Source organism: Caretta caretta, chromosome 2 (assembly GCF_965140235.1).
Source record: "Caretta caretta isolate rCarCar2 chromosome 2, rCarCar1.hap1, whole genome shotgun sequence".
In the NCBI taxonomy this organism is placed as follows: Eukaryota; Metazoa; Chordata; order Testudines; family Cheloniidae; genus Caretta; species Caretta caretta.
In genome coordinates this window covers 47,750,497-47,771,343 of record NC_134207.1, presented here as the reverse complement: position 1 = coordinate 47,771,343, position 20,847 = coordinate 47,750,497, and the positions used below count along the sequence as shown (strand labels likewise).

Genomic DNA, 20,847 nt, shown 5'->3' with positions numbered 1-20,847 from the left:
CTTGTATCCCATGTGGCACGGAAATAAGACAGGCTTGCCAATTTTCTAGCTAACGTGCCCACTTTAGTTTAGCTTCGTTTGAAATTTCTGGGCATTTCCAAATATTTTTCGTTCAGACAGAAGCTCTTTATATCTGCTGCTCGACACCCAGTAGCAGAGAACGGCCACTACCTTTCCCCTACTTTGCCACGTCCTATCCTTCCCTTGCCACCAACTCACAACAGATTCTTTTCCTTCCAGCAGAATAAAGGGGCTCCTCAAAACCACCACAAATGCAGCTTTTAAAAACCCAGTAGTGGTTGGGGCAGCTACACTCTCCCTGCAAAGCTCAATCATTTCAGCTCCGCAAGGAACCTTATCTGTAATCACTACTCTGGAGGCTGAATCCAAAACATGCTTCTGAACCTGGTTATTTCACAAGGTAGCATACACTTTCTGTTTCTCTTCCTGCTGCATTATCTGTTACAAGGTCTTTTAAATTCCTAAGTCTAGGGACGTCTGACCCCCTCATCTCCCCTTAGGGCTGCCCTAAAAACTGCTTCGCTTTATTGCTTTTCAGTGCAATAATGCATGTGCTATTGGGATACAATGATTTTTCCATCCTTCTTTGGCATCAGCAGTTTAGGTAGACCCTTTCCTAAACTGCCAAGTGATTGAAAAATCATTCCTGTCAGCTATTTTACTGTGAAAGAATAACAACATATGCCACATTGGGGGGAGGGCTGGGCACAAGAGAGAAGAATTCTTTTCAGAAAGCTTTTTGTTAATTTTAGAATAAGAGTATGGATTCATTTGCATGTAATAACCAGTGGATATATTGCCATGGTGCTATATTTTTCCTCTCTTGATATTCAAGCAAAGTAACTTATCTAAAAAAAGAAATAAAATCCCCGTTAAGTTTCCACAGAGAAAAGGCAAGCAAGCAGTTTATTTGTTACAAGTGTCCAGGTTCGTTTTCTTAAGCGTGCACTACTATCCTTTTATGATTATTCTTTTTCTTTGACATTGCTTTATGTCTTTGTACATTTCAATCACGGTGTTGCACCAAGTTAGGCTGTGTACACCAATATAAAATGCAACATGGCAAGGAAATCATACATTATACGCTCCACATCACTCACATTTCAGAGAGCTTGCAAAACTAAAAGATCTATTTTATATTAAAATAATCACATGTGTTTATGGTACTGGAAACCATTAAATGAATGGACCAGTGGACAGCCTGAAATATTTTTGCATTGAGGAAGAGAAAGGAATCTTCCCTGACGATTTTCCACCAAAGGGAGAGTCACCTTGAAATGTTTATGCCCACCAGGATACTTTTTCTGACATTTTTCTTATCCATGATCAGCTGGCTTCTGTGTCGCCTTCTGTGTTATCTATTAGCCGTTCCCACAGTTAACCCTCCAATCCTTTATTTTTAATCACACTTCAAAAGCAGAGGGCAAGGGGCTGACAGGGGAAATTTGCCAACTGGCCAGTATGAAATAGAGCAGAAAAAATGAAGACATTTCCATTCCCCCTTTGAAATTGCTGCACTCTTTGGATATCCCAGTCATTGCAGTTCATGTGCTTTCAAGTTCCTACAGTCCTATTTTATTTTGTTGAAATATAGAAGTTGAGAGCACTTCAGTGCCAGTTACTTACTCAATTGTGTTCCTGTCCACTTTTCCTGTCATATTAATGCCATAGAACTGCTGCATGGCAGCTATAGCTGATTGCATGGTCTCTGCAGAGCGTAACACCGACATGCTGGGGTCAGTTGGTGGAAGGTAGCCATACTTTTGTAACCATACCTGCAATGACAAGTACAGTTCCTATTACATAGACATTACAGTTAAGTAAAATATTACCTAGTAGTTAGCCTCCATGTCATATCTGATGAAGATTTTAATTCACTAAACATAAACCATGTAAGTTAGTTTGTAAAGAAGAAATTCTTTGAGGCTTTTATCTCACCAACTTTACTAAGGATTCTGCTGTTTTAAGACCAAGAGCAGTTTATATTCTTGAGACAGTTCTCATTATTATCTGCAAGTGCCAGCTTCAATTATTTACAGTATTTATTTATTTCAAGTAACAATTGAAGCACTTGTCCCTGGCTCTAGGCACTTCTACCAATTTTTAAAGCAGACAAATTATAAAATCCACCACACATATGTCAGATATAATTGACTACCCACGTGGTGCATAATAATATTTGCCCACTATAACAATAAATCTACAATGGCTCTTATACACAATAACACTGTTCTTATTTCCTTCTCAAACAGTCATGAAGAAGATGGGTTTGAAACATGCGAAGAAGGTTAGCAAGTCCTTACTCTCACAGGCAAAAGGGTGGGGAGGAGGGGCATGAGGAAGTACCAGAGTCAACGCCGATTCCTGGTGAAAAACCTGCTAACAGCCTCCTCCTTTCTAAATCAACATGAATCTAGCTTAGATGCTTATGATGCTCCTAATTGTGATAGTATGGTACGTGATCAGAGGTGATTACTCCTGGGGGAGGGGCAGGTCCCAAACCATTTAAGGCTTTATAGGAGGGGTGGCTAAACTGATTGACCCTCCAAGCCACATATGACAATCTTCAGAAGTTCAAGAGCTGGGGTGCACCTGCTGGGGCTTCAGCCTGCGTGAAGAGGAGTCTTGTGGCCAATGGAAGGTGCAGGAAGCGGTGGCCAGCACATCCCTGCAGCCCGTGTCGTTTCCCACAGCTCCCATTGGCCAGGAATGGCAAACCACAGCCACTGGGAACTGCAGGGGGCTATGCCTGCAGATGGTCAATGTAAACAAAATGTCTTGCAGCCCTCCAGCAGATTACCCTATGGGCTGTGTGCCTAAGGTTGCCAACACCTGCTCTATACCAAGGGTTCTCAACCTTTCTCTTTCTGAGTCGCTCCACCTTCCCCAATATCCTATAAAAACTCCACGGCCCACTTATACCACAATAACTTGTTTTCTGCATATAAAAGCCAGAGTCGGTGTTAGGGGGTAACAAGCACGGCAACTGCCTGGGGTCTCATGCCACAGGGACCCCCCCTCCTCCCCCCTGCCCCATAAAGCTTCATTACTGGTGGGGCTCAAGACACAGGTTTCAACCCCATGCAGCAAGACTTCAGCTTTCTGTCCTGGGCCCCAGCAAGTCTAATGCTGGCCCTGCTTGTTGCCCCGCCCCCCCCCCCAAACCTTCTCACAGCTCCTCAAAGGGCCTCGGACCACTGGTTGAGAACAACTGCTCTATACCCAAGGTACCTACATGGCCTCCATCACCACAGTATCTGAGATGCTCACAATCTTTAATGTATTTATCCTCACAATATCCCTGTGAGGTAGGAAAGTGCCATCACCCCCATTTCACAGATGGGGAACTGAGGCATAGAGGGCTCTTTCGCTGCAGCCCCAATTTGTGAATTCGAGGCTCTCCCCTTCACTCATCTTATTCATTAATCCACAGCTCTACCTCCAAGCAAGCTTTTCTAATCAGTGAATTTGGGGCTTCTCCACCATAAATGAATTTCAGGCTTCTCTCTCTCCACCTAATCACTGAATTATGATCCTTTTCCAACCTTCTAAAGTTGGGGTGACAAGACTAGATCCTCTGGCACCCTGAATGAAAGAACTCTTAGGACATGTGAGAAAGAACTATCCTTTACGACCTCTCACATAAGCAGCCACCCTAGAGCAACTCCATCCACCCTTGCAAGGGAGCACAGATACGTAGCAACACTTTGTGGTCAACAATATCAATATCAAATGAATCAGATGAAAAAAGTACAGCCACACCTTCTCAGTCCTACTTGGCCTCATGTTAGACCATATGCCTGGCTGGATAAAAATGCAACAGCAGAGGTCTCACTGTGTCATTCATCCAAGTCTTGGTTATACTTGCCAAGTTGAAAGCCTTATTGTTCACCAAATCATTGATGGTGATAACTTTATTAACCACCGACCATCCATAAAAGATGAAGACATGGGTCATTGCCAACACAGGAACAAGCCTATTATATATGACTGAAATGAAATCCTCATGTTTATCAGCAGCTCAGAAGTCTTAACTCAAGTAGGCTTAAACTGTACCTGCCTACCACATCCACAGTTTGTGTACAATCAGAAGGATGATGCTGTGCTCATCTGGCTCTACAAAAAGGGGAGGTGTCCTACCAAGTCATTATTAGCATATGCCCTGCCCACTGCTGCCTCAACATACCAACTCAAAGCACAAATGCGGCTTAGCCCAATAGCAATGTTCCATGCAATGGAAGAGATTATACTGTCAGGTCCCATTTGACTCCAGCTTCCTCATTTTGGGCCAAAGTTCATTTACTTCATACACTTCTGCTCTCTGGACACCTTCTGGTTGATCAGGTCTCTGAATTTCAAGACTTTCCGGTAATGTTTTCAAATAATGAAAATCCTACCTGCTGCAATGCCTTCTACAGGAGGTCCACATCTGTTTTCATTCTTGGATTCTCACTCCCTAGGCTGGGGCCGCAGGAGCAGTGTGAAATGTGAGGTAGAGAAATGGGGAGCATAGTCTCCAGCAGATTAAACACAGAGTGGATGGGCTTTAAAGGGAATAGGTACGACTCCCCTAAGCAGAAAGTTGATGGTGACACTATGAAGACCCAAGAATGAGGTTATTTTCTGGGCTCACACTTATCACCTCAGAACAGAACAGGTCAGGGGAAACAGAGACTTGCAGAGAGTGAGAACTATGTAGGAAATGAAAACAAACCAATTAAGTAAAGTGTGAAAGAAAAATCATTCTTGACAACACTTCACTGTTGCCTGAGACAGTACCAGCTTCTTCCTCTGGTATTCCAAATATGGATTTGTACCCTGTGGAGCAGAGACTGCCCTTCCCCAGTACTAAAATTAGATGTATCCTTTGTTCTAATCCAGTGCAGTGTTGTCAGGGAAGTGCACTTTCAGAACCCATCTCATACTCTAGGGAGCTCATCTATCATGAAATAAGAAAATAGTGAAGTACACTCCTCATACATGTAATGACTGGGGTTGCAGTGAAGACTGCATCAACTCTGTTACCCAGTTAACAGTGACAAAGTGTGTAATAGATTTCACTCATTTATGAGATTAATATAAAAAGATGCATGTTATCCCAAGTACAGTTTTCCAGGTAGAACTTTCCCATCATGCAGTAAACTGTATGGGGTAGTTTTCATATATATGTTTTTTACTCACTGTTCACAATAACCTCTTGGAAACCTGAAGTGTTTCATAACCAGTTTCCCCCCCTCCACTGCATATGCATACTAGTTTCCTACTAGGTTACCAATAAGCATTGGGCTGTAACAAAATGATTCTGGGATTATTTTAAGAAGAAATAAAGCATTGGGGCTGAAGCATTTTACATGAAAAAATAGAATCCCACAAATTTTAAACAAATTATATGAGTGACTTAGGAGGCAATTCTTATTTTCAAAAAGGGGCAAAGGTATTTACGTACCTGAGACGCATTGAAAGATAATAGGATTTAGGCACCTAAATGCCTATGTCACTTTTGAAAATGGGACACAGGCTCCTAAGTCATGTAGGCACTTTTGTAACTGTTACCATATGTCTATGTGAAAATGTACACCAATGGAGTTTCTTGAGTTACACTATTGTCCTTCAACCGTTACATGGCCTTCTTAGGGCTGCCCCAATAGTGCCTGTTGTAAACTGGAAATTGGTGTATTCTAATTACAAGCCTACCTGCTGTAACAAACACTGACGATTTTTCAGTGACAAACTGTTGAGGCAGATCAGAAACTATTGTTTACAGAGAACAGTATAGAGCAGAGGTGGGCAAACTACGGCCCGTGGGCCACATCCGGCCTGCGGGACCCTCCTGCCTGGCCCCTTAGCTCCTGGCTGGGGAGGCTAGCCCCCTGCCCCTCTACTGCTGTGCTCCCTTCCCCGTTGTTCCCCCCTCCCCCACAGCCTCACCTCGCTGCCGGCGCAATGCTCTGGGCGGCGGGGCTGTGAGCTCCTGGGGCCTCACAGCTGCAGAGCCTGGCCTGACCCGGTGCTTTGTGCTGTGTGGTGGTGGTGGCAGCATGGCCCGCCAGCCTCCGGTACACCAGGCAGTGAGGTAAGGGAGCAAGGAGCAGGGGGATAGAGGGCAGGGGAATTTGGGGTGGTGGTCAGAGGGTGGGGTGTGGATAGGGGTCGGGGTGGGAACAGGGGGTTGAATGTGGGCAGGGGTCCCGGGGGGGCAGTCAGGAAGGAGTGGGGGCTGGATGGGGTTCCGGGGGCAGTCGGGGACAGGGCGAAGGGGTGGTTGGATGGGGCAGGGGTCCCGGGAGCGCAGTCAGGAATGAGAGGAGGAGTTGGATGGGGCATGAGTCCCGCGGGGCGAGGGGGATGGAGGGCCACGACCTCCTCCTCTAACCGGCCTTCCATACAATTTCCGAAACCCAATGCAGCCCTCAGGCCAAAACGTTTGCCCGCCCCTGGTATAGGGTAATTTCTGCTCAGCCCGCCCCCTATATTTCTGATTTCACCAGTCCTGTACTGAAGGGCTCTTCCTCTTTTTAATGTCCTGAGAAACAGCAGGGCCCTTCAAAGAGCACCGAAATTTTGGATGCCTTCTGCAGCATAGCTATTCGGTATGAAGCTTCCCCAGATGATAGGATAACAAGTCTTGTGGATGGGAGGAAGCAGTAGATATCATCCTATCTCAACTTCAGTAAGGCTTTTGACACTGTCTCACATGACTTTCTCATAAACAAAGTAACACAATATATCCTAGATGAACCTACCATAAAATGGGTGTACTACGGGCTGGAAAACTGTACTCAAAGAGTAGTTATCAATGGTTCACAATTGAGCTGGAAGGGTATATTGAGTGAGGTCCCACAGTTCTGTTCAAAATGTTCATAAATGATTTGGCATAGAGAGTATACTTATAAAGTTTGCGGAGAATACCAAGCTGGGAGGGGTTGCAAGTGCTTTGTAGGACAGGATTAGAATTCAACGTGATCTTGATAAACTAGACACATGGTCTGCATTAAAACGGTTGAACTTCAGTAAGGATAAATGCAAAGTACTCCACTTAGGAGGCAACAAGCAACTGCACACATACAAAGTGGGAAATGACTTCCTAGAAATAGTACTGCAGACAAGAATCTCGGGTTGATAGTGGATCACAAACTAAATATGGATCAACAATGTAACACTGTTGCAAAAAAAGCAAACATCATTTTGGAATGTTTTAGCAGGAGTGTTGTAAGCAAGACATGAGAAATAATTCTTCCACTCTACTCAGCAGTGATAAACCTCCATTGGAGTGTCATGTCCAGTTCTGGGCACCACACTTCAGGAAAGATGTGGACAAATGGGAGAAAGTCCAGAGAAGAGCAACAAAAACAATTAAAGGTCTAGAAAACATGACCCTGAGGAAAGATTGGAAAAAACGGGTTTGTTTAGTCTGGAGAAGAGAAGACTGACTACAGTCGTCTAGCATGTAAAAAGTTGTTATAAGGAGGAGGGTGATAAATTGTTCTCCTTAACCATCGAGAACAGGACATAGGCTTAAATTGCAGTGAAGTAGATTTAGGTTGGACATTAGGTAAAGTTTCCTAACTGTAAAAGTAGTTAAACACTGGAACAAATTATCTAGGGAGGTTATGGAATCTCTATCCCTGGAGTTTTTAAGAACAGGTTAGACCAGTGGTGGGCAACCTGCCGGCCGCATGTGGCCCATCAGGGTAATCTGATTGCGGGCCACGAGACATTTTGCAGACATTGACATTCCGCAGGCACGGTCCCCTGCAGCTCCCAGTGGCCGCAGTTTGCCGTTCCCGGCCAATGGGAGCTGTGGGAAGCAGTGGGCAGGGATGTGCTGGCTGCCACTTCCCGCAGCTCTCATTGGCCGGGAACGGAGAACTGCAGCCACTGGGAGCTGCAGGGGGCCATGCCTGAGGATGGTCACTGTCAGCAAAATGTCTGGTGGCCCGCAATCAGATTACCCTGATTCACCGCATGTGGGCCTCAGGTTGCTCACCACTGGGTTAGAGAAAGACCTGTCAGAGATGGTCTAGATAATATCTAGTCCTGCCTCAGTGCAGGGGACTAGACTAGGTAACCTGTCAAGGTACTTTCCAGTCCTACATTTCTATGATTTCTAAAGCTTACCAAAGATAACATGTTAATATGTCATAAATAACAGCAACATAAACAGTGGGAGAAGGTATCCGAGCCTGTTAACAGTATCTATAAACATGGATAATAACTATAGCAATTAACAAATGAACTCAACAACTCTGACTGGTGTGTTTGGTGGAATCTGAGATAAAGGAAACAAGTTAACAACTAAGAAATCCTGACTCCTCAGAACCCACTGACCTGGATCTAATAAGCAAGCCCTTTCTTTGAAACCTCATATTGGGGTGGAAGAGAACTTAATTGGAAACAACCACCTTCAGAAGTTCACAAACAACAATTCTGTCTGCTAGTACAAAGATGTCAAAACAAGTGTTTAGATGGAACAAAGGAGGAACCAAACTGCTGGCCTGCAAATTTAACAGATGTCCTCTCTTTCCAGACAGAAAAAAAGGTGACTGAGTTCTTGTCTAGTGAAAATACTGAAATAAACTGGATTGCTTTCTGAGCCCCACTGCCAGTACAAACGATCATTGTGACAGTTTGGGGATATGTCTGTGTCATGTTATGAATTTCAAGTTGTTTTATGAATGTCATTTATGATTGTAACCTTCATTGTGGATTAGATCATCCATCCTGAAGCAGGGAACTGACACCCAGTGGAGACACCTATGTCTGGGAATCAGTGACAGAGCAATAAAGGGCCAGCAGCACTGGAGTGGAACAATAGGTCTGCAGCTAGCAGGAGCCATTTACATTGAATGACTTTCTACCCAGAAGCTGACTAGGTAGGTATGGGAGCTAGGGGCCAGAGCCTGGAAACTCCCCAATACAATTTCCTGGGCAAGAAAGCTGACAAAGGCTTTTCCGAGCAAGAAGCCATTCCCTCAGCAGAAGCAAGACAGTTACCCCAAGAAGGACACACGGGTTGCCTAGTCCAAGGATTCAGACCAAACCCAGGACTGTCAGAGATAGTCACAATGAAGAGGGATATGTTCAGAATAGTTGCTCTCCTAAGATCTAACACTGTACTGTTGTTTAAGAGTAAAAGTGTTCAGAAGGGCTGTGGCACTGGTTCCAGGGTCAGGACAGCTGGACTGTGGGGTCTCACTTCTTAGACCTGGGAGCTGTACTGAGGAGTGCAACTGAAAGTCCCAGTCACTACCCAGACCCAGGGTACTTGGAAGCACATGGGATTCAGCAGTTGGACCCAACAGCAACAGACTGCTGTCCAGCTAGAGAGCGGGTTGGGACCAGTTGGGACATATTATGACCAAAAGCTTGGCCCTGGAAGGAAATTTCTTTGGGAGACATGATTCAATTATCCACAACAAGAGTGGATTTATTACTTTATTACTGACTGAAGACTGAGAACCTACTTCACAAATTATTCAGGACAATGCTCTCCAGTCACTAACAGAAATCTCTGAAGAAGTCTATTATGAAGCCAGGCCCAGGGAACCACCTCCAGATATGAAACTAACTGTCCAAATAGATGTAAACACTCCCTCAGAGAGCATATGTTAAGAGACGTTATCCTCCTTATGGCTTGCTGGATTTTCTGTAGCCTCTTAGAAAATGAGAATACTTTTATGAGGAGTGTGCTGTATGGAAGAAATTGGCCAGATAAGTAAGATGCTGGAAAAGGTGAAGAGAAGCTCTTGAAACTTATATAACTAAGTCATAGAAAGCCTGCAGAACCCTGTTTATGCCTAATTTGATTAATCCACAGAGAAGTCCCTAGAGGTGTCAGACTTCCATGTACACAGTTAATGACATTCTTTTTACTGAGGGCTGCTGCGATATCTCTGTCATATCTCTCCAGATCTTCTGTGAGATGGCCAAACCACAGGCAAGAGCTATTGTGCACAATATATCCAGGGTGAAACAAAGATAAATCTGGTGGGACAGGACAATGTGCCTATGAAAATCTGTCCTGAAGCCAGATAATTCCATACAATAACAATTTTATTCACACCAAAACTTAACTCTGAAATCATAGAATCATAGGACTGGAAGAGACCTCAAAAGGTCATCTAGTCCAGTCCTCTGCACTCATGGCAGGACTAAGTATTATCTAGACCATCCCTGACAGGTGTTTGTCTAACCTGTTCTTAAAAATCTCCAATGATGGAGATTCCACAACCTCCCCAAGCAATTTATTCCAGTGCTTAACCACCCTGACAGTTAGGAAGTTTTTCCTAATGTCCAACTTAAACCTCCCTTGCTGCAATTTAAAACCATTGCTTCTAATCCAATCCTCTGAGGCTAAGAAGAAATTTTTTTCTCCCTCCTCCTTGTAACAACCTTTTATGTATTTGACAACTGTTATCATGTCCCTGCTCAGGGACATATGCTCCTGAATTTACCTGAGAATAAATCCTTTGCAGTCTGTGTTCCTGCTGACCCAACAACATGAAAAAGCAATCCCATGAGAGTACCCTTTTATTTTATTTTAACTGGAAAGACACTGGGACAGAATTATCCAGGAGAAGAGCCCATATTGAGTACACTAATCCTTTATTATTTCTGTCATGACCCACACATGTGCAAAGTACCACTCCAAGTCCTTTGAAATGGGATAACCTATACTCTAGGAGCAAAACCAAACATGCTCCTGAATAGTCACAATGTTTCCCCATCTCTCTAATCTTAGGTCTGCAACTGTCTGCTCCTACCATGAGGATTAAATAAATGATTCACAGAAAATCAGGAAACTGAATAAGTGTCCCATTTTATTATTTTGGGGGGAGGGAGGCTCTAATTGGGAAAGGGCCCTATTGTGCTAGTCTGAACAAACCCAAAATAAAAGATAGTCCCTACCTCTTTCATGATGAAAGAGTATTTGTGCATTTTCATAATCATTTTCTGAAGTTTTTGCTCAATGGTTTCTGTAATGCAGCTTCCAAAGTTATACAGTCAACTTCTACTCAGCTAAACATCCCAGTGCGTTGGATCTTTATATAAAGTTGAACAGGCTCACCCTAAAACCTCACAATCTTCCATCTCCAAAACAGGCTCACCTTACCTATAGATATTGTCCTGGGGAGAAGCATTCTCAGAAGGATAATGGCTGGTCTACCTCCATCTTGACCTACCTGAGAGAGGGAGATACTGGGGCTGTAGGGCACCCCCTTTCTCCAGGGAACTTTCTACAGAGGGGACATGGGCTTCTCCCCCTTCTTTCACACACAGGAGTTAGCCTCAGGCATCTGCTAAGGGTCCCCTCTTCCCATTTAGATCCCTCACAGCTCACCCTATTGAAATCCTGTTTCTCTCTCCCCCTTACTTTGCCTCACTTCTCCTGTGAATGATATCCATCTGTCTCTGTGTGCTCTCCGACAGATGTCCTCCATTTGTGTACCACTTCATGCACATCCTTTCTGTCTTTATGCCTTTCTATGCTCCACCATCTAAGCCTGCTCTGTACAGGCCTATCTAATGGCAGGAATATACGACAGAACAGCTCATTCAGCTGCCCAGGACACAGAGCACTGCTGGCCGATCAGGATAGTTGACATACATGCAGTGTGTTCTAGAGGAGTGAGCATGAGGCTGACAGTCAGGAACCAATCCTGCCACTGACTCTCTGTCTGGGTTGGGAAATTTGCTTGACCTTTCTGTGCATCAGTCTGTACAACATGGATAATATTTACCTACTTCCCTCCTCACAGGGTTGCAAGGATTTGTAAAGGGCTTGGAATGTGTAAAGTGCCATATACTTGCTATCGTGATTTAATGAGGTCTCTAGTACAGCAATAACTAGAGTTCAAAGTGCTTCTTTCTCATCATTACACTACAAAGGATTACAGCAAGTTGAGGGGATAAACCCTAGCATGCCTTAGTATTAGCATTTCTTTGATCCCCATACATTTACACTACCTCACCTTCAAGCTGAATATTTCTGTCTAAATCTATCTAATCTATATACACAGGCTTTATCTGTAGTGTGCTCATCACCACAGTACTTGTGAGGAGGGGTGTTTCTTCCAAGTCATTGGCTCGAATGGTAAGCAGGGGATTGATACAGCTTGCTGCTTTCTTCCTACAATTTAACACTTTCTTCTCTTTTTTACCTCATCTATTTTAGATTCCACTGTACAAAGACATTAAAAGATATAAAAAATGATCACAGACATACATCCACACCATACCAAAAAAAAAAAAAGAAAAAAAAGGAAGACAATCTGCATTTGTTGCCACCATCTCATAAGAAGAAAAGAAGTGACTGAAGGTGCTTGTGCTAATTGGAAATCCTGCAGAATTTTCTGAGCTCTGTGAGTGATCACTGCAGCCTGTCAATTACTTCCCAAAAGAAGCACCCATCAGTTTTGCCTATGCCAGCTATGTGGGGGTAGAACTATCTTTGTTGCCTGTATAAAAATTTAGCTTCATTGTCTATATAAGAAAAATAGGAACTACTTTATATACATTACTGATATAGAATTAAATTTGCATTGCATGGCTATTTGGCATTCCTGCTAATGTAATTTGGATATGTACCTATATATATGATATTGATGAAAAAAACTGTCTTTTGTATATGTCCCAATAGATGGTTTCAAATTATCTTAATAAAAGTGTAGAAACTTTGTTCTAAGACATTTACACAAGAAATACATACATACATAATGTACCAACAGATGGTGGTGTGCTACTTTAAAAAGGCTCATGGGAAGGTAGTCCATTGTAATAAAATCAAAAGGTCAAGCTGCAAAGTTCCTTTGGGGAAATGATTATTTAAATCACATCTGACATTTGGTATTTGAAACTATTAGATAAAGTAACTACTATTGCACTTTCCAAGGCTTTACGTTTGCATCAGCAAATTTATGGATTACAAGATAAACATCTATATGAAACTTGTATTAGTCAACCCATTTTTTCTTGTTGGTCTCCATAGCACTTTCATTTCATTTCTTGTTTCCTCATATTTTTTTTTCTATCTTTTTACAGACCTAAGCAAAAACAAATTTTGAATTCTAGAAATATATCCTTAAAATATAAATACAAATAATAGTGTTCTCATATTCCAGTAGAGATCAGATCTGCAAAACAATAAAAACCAGACCAAAGCAAATTAACAAATACCATACCACACTGCACACTCAGGCGCATACAGTCAACATGTAAAATTCTACAACTGTAGAGAAAAAGAATCCAAACTTAGTCCCACTGAAATCAACAGCAAAACTGACTTCAATGACAGCAGCATTGGGCCCCAAGGTACTTCACTGAAATGGAAGTTATCTTCTCTTCTTTCCAGGGCCAGCTCCAGCTTTTTTGCCGCCCCAAGCAACGAAGGGAAAAAAAAAAAAACAAGCCTGGTTGAGCTACCGCCTAAGTGCCACTGAAGAGGAAGAGAGGGAATGCAGGGCTTGCCGCCGAATTGCCGCCAAAGACCTGGATGTGCAGCCCCAATGACAGACAGAGTGCCACCCCTTTCTATTGGCTGCCTCAGGCACCTACTTCCTTCGCTGGTGCCTGGAGCTGGCCCTACTTCTTTCTCTTCCACCCCTCTTCCACAAGTAATCCTGTCCCCATTCCTTGCAATACATATTCTAGCAGCTCAGGGTTCAGTTCAGATATATACTTTGGGGATGTAGAGACAGTAAAAGGTTATATTAATTGCTGTTCAGTATTTTAAAAAGCTTGTGATAGAAAAACTTCAAATTCTATAATATTTGCAACCAATTCCAAGCTTGTGTAAGGGAATAATTTTGAATCCCATGATCAAAATAGCCTTTTACAATAAATTCACACTAAAACTACTTTTAAAACTTAGATTTCTCATTTCTGCCTGTCTCTTCTTTTCTCAAAAAAAGTCAGCTGTTTGAGACCTAAACTTTAGAGATGCTGTGGTTCAAAGCTGCCTATTATTCTGCTAAACACATTCTTGTAGTTTAGAATCAGGCTTTTTCTGATTATTTCATAAAATTATAATATTTTAAGTGCTATAATGTCCCTTTGAGAAACTTTACTCCTGTTTTTCTTTAGAAGCCTGGAGAAGTTAGATGGATTTGGATTTTATAAGGAAAGTAAAGCATATCACTATAACCAAATCATAGCCTCCTATGGAAATACAGGAGAGGGTAAGAAGAGGCCACAGAAAATTATGCAAGTCTTGGGAGTTTCCATCATATCTTCCTCTTTAGGTGAGGCGTTAGGGGGTTAGCGGAGGAGGCAAGGAGTGCAATCTCCCCAACCTACGGATTTCCTGGGGGAAGGAACCCCCAATCTTGGGAGCAGTTTATGTCTTCCATTTAACTAGTCTGAACCCCATTTTCCCCAGGCAGACACCATCTGCAGCCGTGCGGTAAGTGATGATTGGATTTCTAATCAGAAACTACAGGAGTCACCAGGAGATGCTTGTATGAAAAATGGCTAATCTACTACTCCATCCCCACCTACCCCACCTTTGCAGCCTTGCCTCCAATATTGGAAGAATGCTAATACTATAGTGCTCCAGCAGAAGAATTTATATACTTACCTGCAACCGTTCTCACTGACATTCGCCACAGGTAACCCTTGTTTTATTTTTCTTTGCTTTATGTGTGATTTACATGGAGACATGCCGTAGCTCTGTACTGTAAACAGCAACGGTGACAATGCCAGATAAATACATTGATATTTTTACATCCCTTTAACAGTTTCCATTTCCTTCATGTTAATTCTGGTCCAGTAAATATGACAGTTTGTTAATAGACTGGCATTTCACCATGGTTCAAATCCTACTTAGGTCACACATGAAAATGAGTTTAGTGATTCATCGTAGTGCCTTGTTCGACATTTGCCCATACTTCAAAATCGCCATAAAACGTGTCACAACTGGCTTCATGACTAGATTAAAAAGTATGTTACAGATGAAGTACCTGGACAGAACAATGTGCAGAAGGTTGTACAGCTGCTGCCTGCTAGCCTGCTTGCTGTACTATGGACCACAGTCAATTCTGGTACAAAACATCCATTGACTGATGACAGAGTATGACCACTGTGGCTAGCTGTACTAGACCCTCACTTTCATGAACCTACAAGCCATCAAATGTGTTCACTTTAAAAGTAACTGAATCCCATTTACTTAGCAGATGTATGGATTCCTTCCACAATTAATAGAAAGGCAACACGCATTTCAGTGCATCTGCAATTCTCCTTTTGATGTCACTTTCCAAAATTCCTTTTGTTGTTATTGTTAAAGGGCAGGAGTACGAAAGTAAAAGTGGTGAATGGCAGATTCATGCCAGTGGGTGATGTGACAAGGTGATTCCTGCAAACAAGGAGGGATACACAGGAATTGTTTCAAAGCAAACCAGGAGACTGTCTCTTATTAGCTCCCCTATGGGGCTACTGTCATCATTACTTCAATTTAAAATGCAGTAGTGCAATTTTTGCATAGGTTAATTAGTGGCCTGATCATGCACATTGCTGAGCTTTCTCAACTGTCAGAGGTTGCAATGGGAGTTGAGGGGACTCAGCATCTTGTAAGGCTCAGCAAGAGGTGCCCACTGTCCAGCAAGAGTAGAACTTACACCTGCATTTGTAATTAGAAAAAAATGGATCATTAAAACTGAGACAATAGTTTTCCTTACAGTAAACTTGGGTAAAATTATTTCATTTTAAAACAATGTACGCATTGTGTTTTTCTCTGTGCATGCATTATCTTTCTAGATCAAAAAATACAGCTACATTTAAAGATGATGAAAGGGGAATGAGAGAAACATTTTTTTTCTAAGAAGCATGATCTTCCATAAAATTAAGGAAGATAATATGCAAAACAATGCCATCTAATGCATTTTAGAAACTGCATTTGTAATGATTAAACATAATAGGTTCTGTATTCTTGTAGCAATGTCATTAGCATGCTAATCCTGTGAACATTATGTTTAAATACTTCAAGCAACATCTTATTAGATACTCATTTGTGTTCAATTTAACATAAGACATTTTGACTTGATCTCCTATAAACCACTGGCAAATTAGAGATGGGCCAGCCCTATCATCCAGCAGCTTGGTCCATCTTTTCAAAAGGGTACATATATGTTTGCATAGGCGCAACTTGCTAGTGTACAATTCCTGATACACAGGCACAAGCTGAGGACTTGTATGTGTGCACCCTCCCACATTGTGTGTGTATACTGCCTGATGTGTGCACTGAGAATTGAGTTTAACACAGAGATGCACAAACTTTTGCAATTTTGGCTTTGAAAATAAGAAACCAGCTTTGGAAAAGTGGTAGCGTTGTTAAATATAAATGTGTGAGCTGAATATTTGATTCTCTGGGTCTTTTATATATACATATGAATAACAACAAACACTGGGATTAATCACAGGGGGATAGAGCCAAAAATATGGAGGTTGGGAGAGTAGCAGTGACTTTTCCATTTTTGCTCCTCTCAGGAGCCAGAAGATCCGGTGAAGCAGTAGTGGAGACCCTTCCCTCTCACATGAACCAAGAGATGCTTCATGGGAGAAGAAAAACAAAGCTCTTTCTCCTGTCCTAAGGGTGGAGCTTCATATTTATTAGTCATGTATTAGTGAGAGGAAATTTTGAAAGCTGGAGTCTTTGGGCAGGGCCAGAGACATCACTCTCCCAGATTTTTCAACATCCTCTCCCTTTCCAGTCTATATTGTGGTTTACAGAATCACTGAATCACCTCAGTTGTGCTTTCCACAAGGTCCACTATTATGATTCCTGGGAATCTCGGTCTCTAGAAAAGAAATATCAGCACATGCCTCTCCCTCCAGTCCCATTGGTAAAAAGTGAGATATGACTAGGCTTGCATTGGCTGTGAAGAGTCTCAAGCAACAGGGATTTCTGAAGACATATCAGATTCCAGATGGAAATAAGGTTTTTTGGTTCCCTCACTTCTCTCCAGAGATTCTCTTACATATTTCCTTTCCCAGGTGACCTTTCTTGATCTAACCAATTCTCCTTCTCCCTATACTCCTCTCACTGTCCTCCCACCAGAGCAAGCAATTTGTCTTTTGATCGGCCTGTTCTACCTGCACTTTGTGCTTTAGGGATATGCTTCCAGATAGTGGAAGCCCTTCAGACTTCCTCCTACTGTAGGACTCCTCCTGGAGTGCACCCTGAAGTAATGTCCTGTGCAGCCATGCTTAAACCATATCTGTGGAGCAACCATTTGATTGCTTCTAAAACTTGCTTCCCATGGTAGATTATTACTTTTATATTAGTTTTTACTAGGTATCCAGCACACTGAATCAATATTTAAACTAAGGGAGGATGTTCATGGTGGAAGCATACTCTAGCCTCAGCCTCAAACGGCTTTCACAGATTACTGAAAAACAAAGAAAAGCTGAAGCATTTGATAACTGCAAAAGTCATTAATTGGCTGTACATGACAGTATTGGGAATATTATTCCTATAGCACAAGATGAGGGGAGATGAGAGTTTTGGAGGTCTGTGTTTCTATTTTAATAAAATAATAATTTTAAAATGAATAAATAAGAGCATGAAACATGAAAACTGCCACAAAGGAGTATATCAGGGATGGTCTGTCCACATCTGTATTCTGTCTCTGACAGTAACCACTTCCTCATAGAAGCAATCATAGAATCATAGAATATCAGGTTGGAAGGGACCGCAGGAGGTCATCTAGTCAACAACCTGCTCAAAGCAGGACCAATCCCCAACTAAATCATCCCAGCCAGGGCTTTGTCAAGCCCGACCTTAAAAACCTCAAAGGAAAGAGATTCCACCACCACCCTAGGTAACGCATTCCAGTGCTTCACCACCCTCCTAGTGAAAAAGTTTTTCCTAATATCCATCCTAAACTTCCCCACTGCAACTTGAGACCATTACTCCTTATTCTGTCATCCGCTACCACTGAGAACAGTCTAGATCCATCCTCTTTGGAACCCCCTTTCAGATAGTTGAAAGCAGCTATCAAATCCCCCCCTCATTCTTCTCTTTTGCGGACTAACCAATCCCAGTTCCCACAGCTTCTCCTCATAAGTCATGTGCTCCAGACCCCTAATAATTTTTGTTGCCTTCTGCTGGATGCTTTCCAATTTTTCCACATCCTTTTTGTAGTGTGGGGCCCAAAACTGGACACAGTACTCCAGATGAGGCCTCACCAATGCCGAATAGAGGGGAACGATCACTTCCCTCGATTTGCTGGCAATGCCCCTACTTATACAGCCCAAAATGCTGTTAGACTTCTTGGCAACAAGGGCAAACTGTTGACTCATATCCAGCTTCTCGTCCACTGTAACCCCTACATCCTTTTCTGAAGAACTGCTGCCTAGCAATTCGGTCCCAAGTCTGTAGTCGTGCATAGGATTCTTCCGTCCTAAGTGCAGGACTCTGCACTTGTCCTTGTTGAACCTCATCAGATTTCTTTTGGCCCAATCCAATTTGTCTAGGTCCCTCTGTATCCTAACCCTACCCTCCAGTGTATCTACCACTCCTCCCAGTTTAGTGTCATCTGCAAACTTGCTGAGGGTGCAGTTCACGTCATCTTCCAGATCATTAATGAAGATATTGAACAAAACCAGCCCCACGACTGACCCTTGGGGCACTTTGCTTGATACCGGCTGCCAGTGGAGCCATTGATCACTACCCGTTGAGCCTGATGATCTAACCAGGTTTCTATCCACCTTATAGTCCATTCATCCAGCCCATACTTCTTTAACTTGCTGGCAAGAATTCTGTGGGAGACCGTATCAGGGGAAGATGTTTGAAACCCCTTACTGGACAATTAGGGAATAACTTGGCCATGGAGGAAATTTCTTCCTTGCCCCAATAATTTAATAGTTGGCTTTTGTCCTAAAGAGGCAGGGATTTTATCCCCCATATGTTTTTACTCTAACACAACCATGGATACAATATTTTCAAGTCTTTTTTTTAAACATCCTACTAGGCTCTTGGACTGGGTATATTGTGGCAATGAGTTACAGAGGTTAATTATGTTCATATAAAAAAGGGTTTCCTTTTTCAGTTTTAAATTTGTTCTTTTCCATTTTTATTGATGTGTGCACACATGTCCGAGGAGCCTGTTTCAAGGTGATCAAGGGTCATGTAACAGCTTGAAGGCAGGACATCCTATAAGAGGAACTTGCCCACTCAGGGATGGAGATGGGGTCAGAGGAAGGACCTGGGATGCATCAGCCCAGGAGAAGGTCTGAGAGGAGGTAGCTGCAAGAAGCAGGAGAGGAAGTTTAATGGAGAGAAACTGTAGGAAATGCCATGCAGAATGACCTGAGTTTGGGGGAGTTAAAGTGGACACTGAACTGGTTTGTTAAATAAAGAAAACCATGAAGAAAGGGACTGAAATTCTGCTGCTTTTGTGAACGATATGTGATGTATTAGCTGGTGAGTTGGCCCACAGGGTGCATGTGCAAATGCTTTACTTGCCCACACAGGGCTAGAAAGCTGCAGGGATGTGTGCCTACACATCCTGTGGCTCCTAAAGTATAACTGAAAATGTTTGTGTCATGTCAAAATACATTTGTGTTTAGGTTCAGAACAAGCTATTTATTTTATTTATTTCTATAGGGTGCCTACAGAAGCTGAAATGTCAAGTTCTGTACATGAAACTCTTCATAATAAGAGACATGCATTAACCCTTCTAAAAATTTTACTTCTCATTATTATACTACAAAACATATTGAAATTACTTTCAATTCCCCATTCTTGTGAAGGTTCTGAGATGTTTCAGACACCGTACAGTAGGAACAGAACCCAGCATTATGTTAGAAAACCTTGGAAAGATTGTTCCTTCACACTAATTTTCATGTTCACCTTTCTATCTTGACCTCCCAAATCTGAAAACTACCAGTGCCGGAAAAACAGCTGAAGCTGCTCAGAAAGACTGTTTTGACCTTCTTGCCAAAGGAAGATTATATTGTGAAAAGTCAACTTAGATCTCAGACTCTTCAAATTCAGTGAGGATGTAGCACCTTTAAGGAACTACTCTTGCCACTCAAAAATCTTCCAGAGTGACTGCTCTGTACTTGAAAGGCACCCTGGCTAACTTTGAAACAGACAAACTCAAGTGCCGAACTGAATTTCTACAAAAGATAGGGCAGACTGCATTTTGTGGAAGCATGGGCCCCAATTCAGCAAAGCATTAAAGCATATGTTTAAGTCTATCCCTATGTTATCAACAGTATTTATATGGTTTCTTTTACCATAATATCTGAGCATCTCACAATCTTTAATGAATTTATTCTCACAACACCTACAGTAGGGATGTAGGAAGTTATTGTTATCCCCATTTTACAGATGGGGAGCTGAGGCACAGAGAGTTGGCCAAGTGACTTGTCCAAGGTCACATAGGAAGTCAAACACAGCTCACCCTGCTGCTCTGTCCGCGCTGCACTGAAACTCCCAGGCCGCACTAAGAAGGTAAATTTGGGGGCTGGGCCCACATGAGCCCTGATAGCGTCAGCTCCCATCTTGGGGCTGTGGTGACCTCCCTGACATTACAGCACTTGCTGAAGGGAGGACGTCATGTGAAATCACATGCTTCTTTACAGAGCTGAGATGCGCAACTGACCCAAAAACCTCTCAGGAAGATAACAAACCAATATTAGCAGCCTCTGCAGAAGGGACTAGACCCTAAGAAAGCTATTTCCCACTGGACTATCCTTCCATAAATCCCTTTGAAGTCAAGCGGAGTTAAGCACATGCCTAAAGTTGCTTAAGTGTTTAGCTGACCACGGAAGGATGGCTGAGTTGGGGGCTAAGGAAGCTTTTGGGCCAAATTTTTAGTTTTCTGC

The 20,847-nt window shown here is 42.6% G+C and overlaps 1 protein-coding gene across 5 annotated transcripts in view; it reads right to left on the bottom strand.

The window, feature by feature from the left end:
* The window catches only part of MMP16 (matrix metallopeptidase 16), a 251,376-nt gene that overhangs the window by 136,038 nt on the left and 94,491 nt on the right, over positions 1–20,847 (bottom strand). For all 5 annotated transcript variants that reach the window (XM_048841151.2, XM_048841145.2, XM_048841146.2 and 2 more), the window contains one exon: positions 1,648–1,796. In XM_048841151.2, the coding sequence (XP_048697108.1) occupies positions 1,648–1,796 (149 nt within the window). The remainder of the gene's footprint in view (positions 1–1,647; positions 1,797–20,847) is intronic.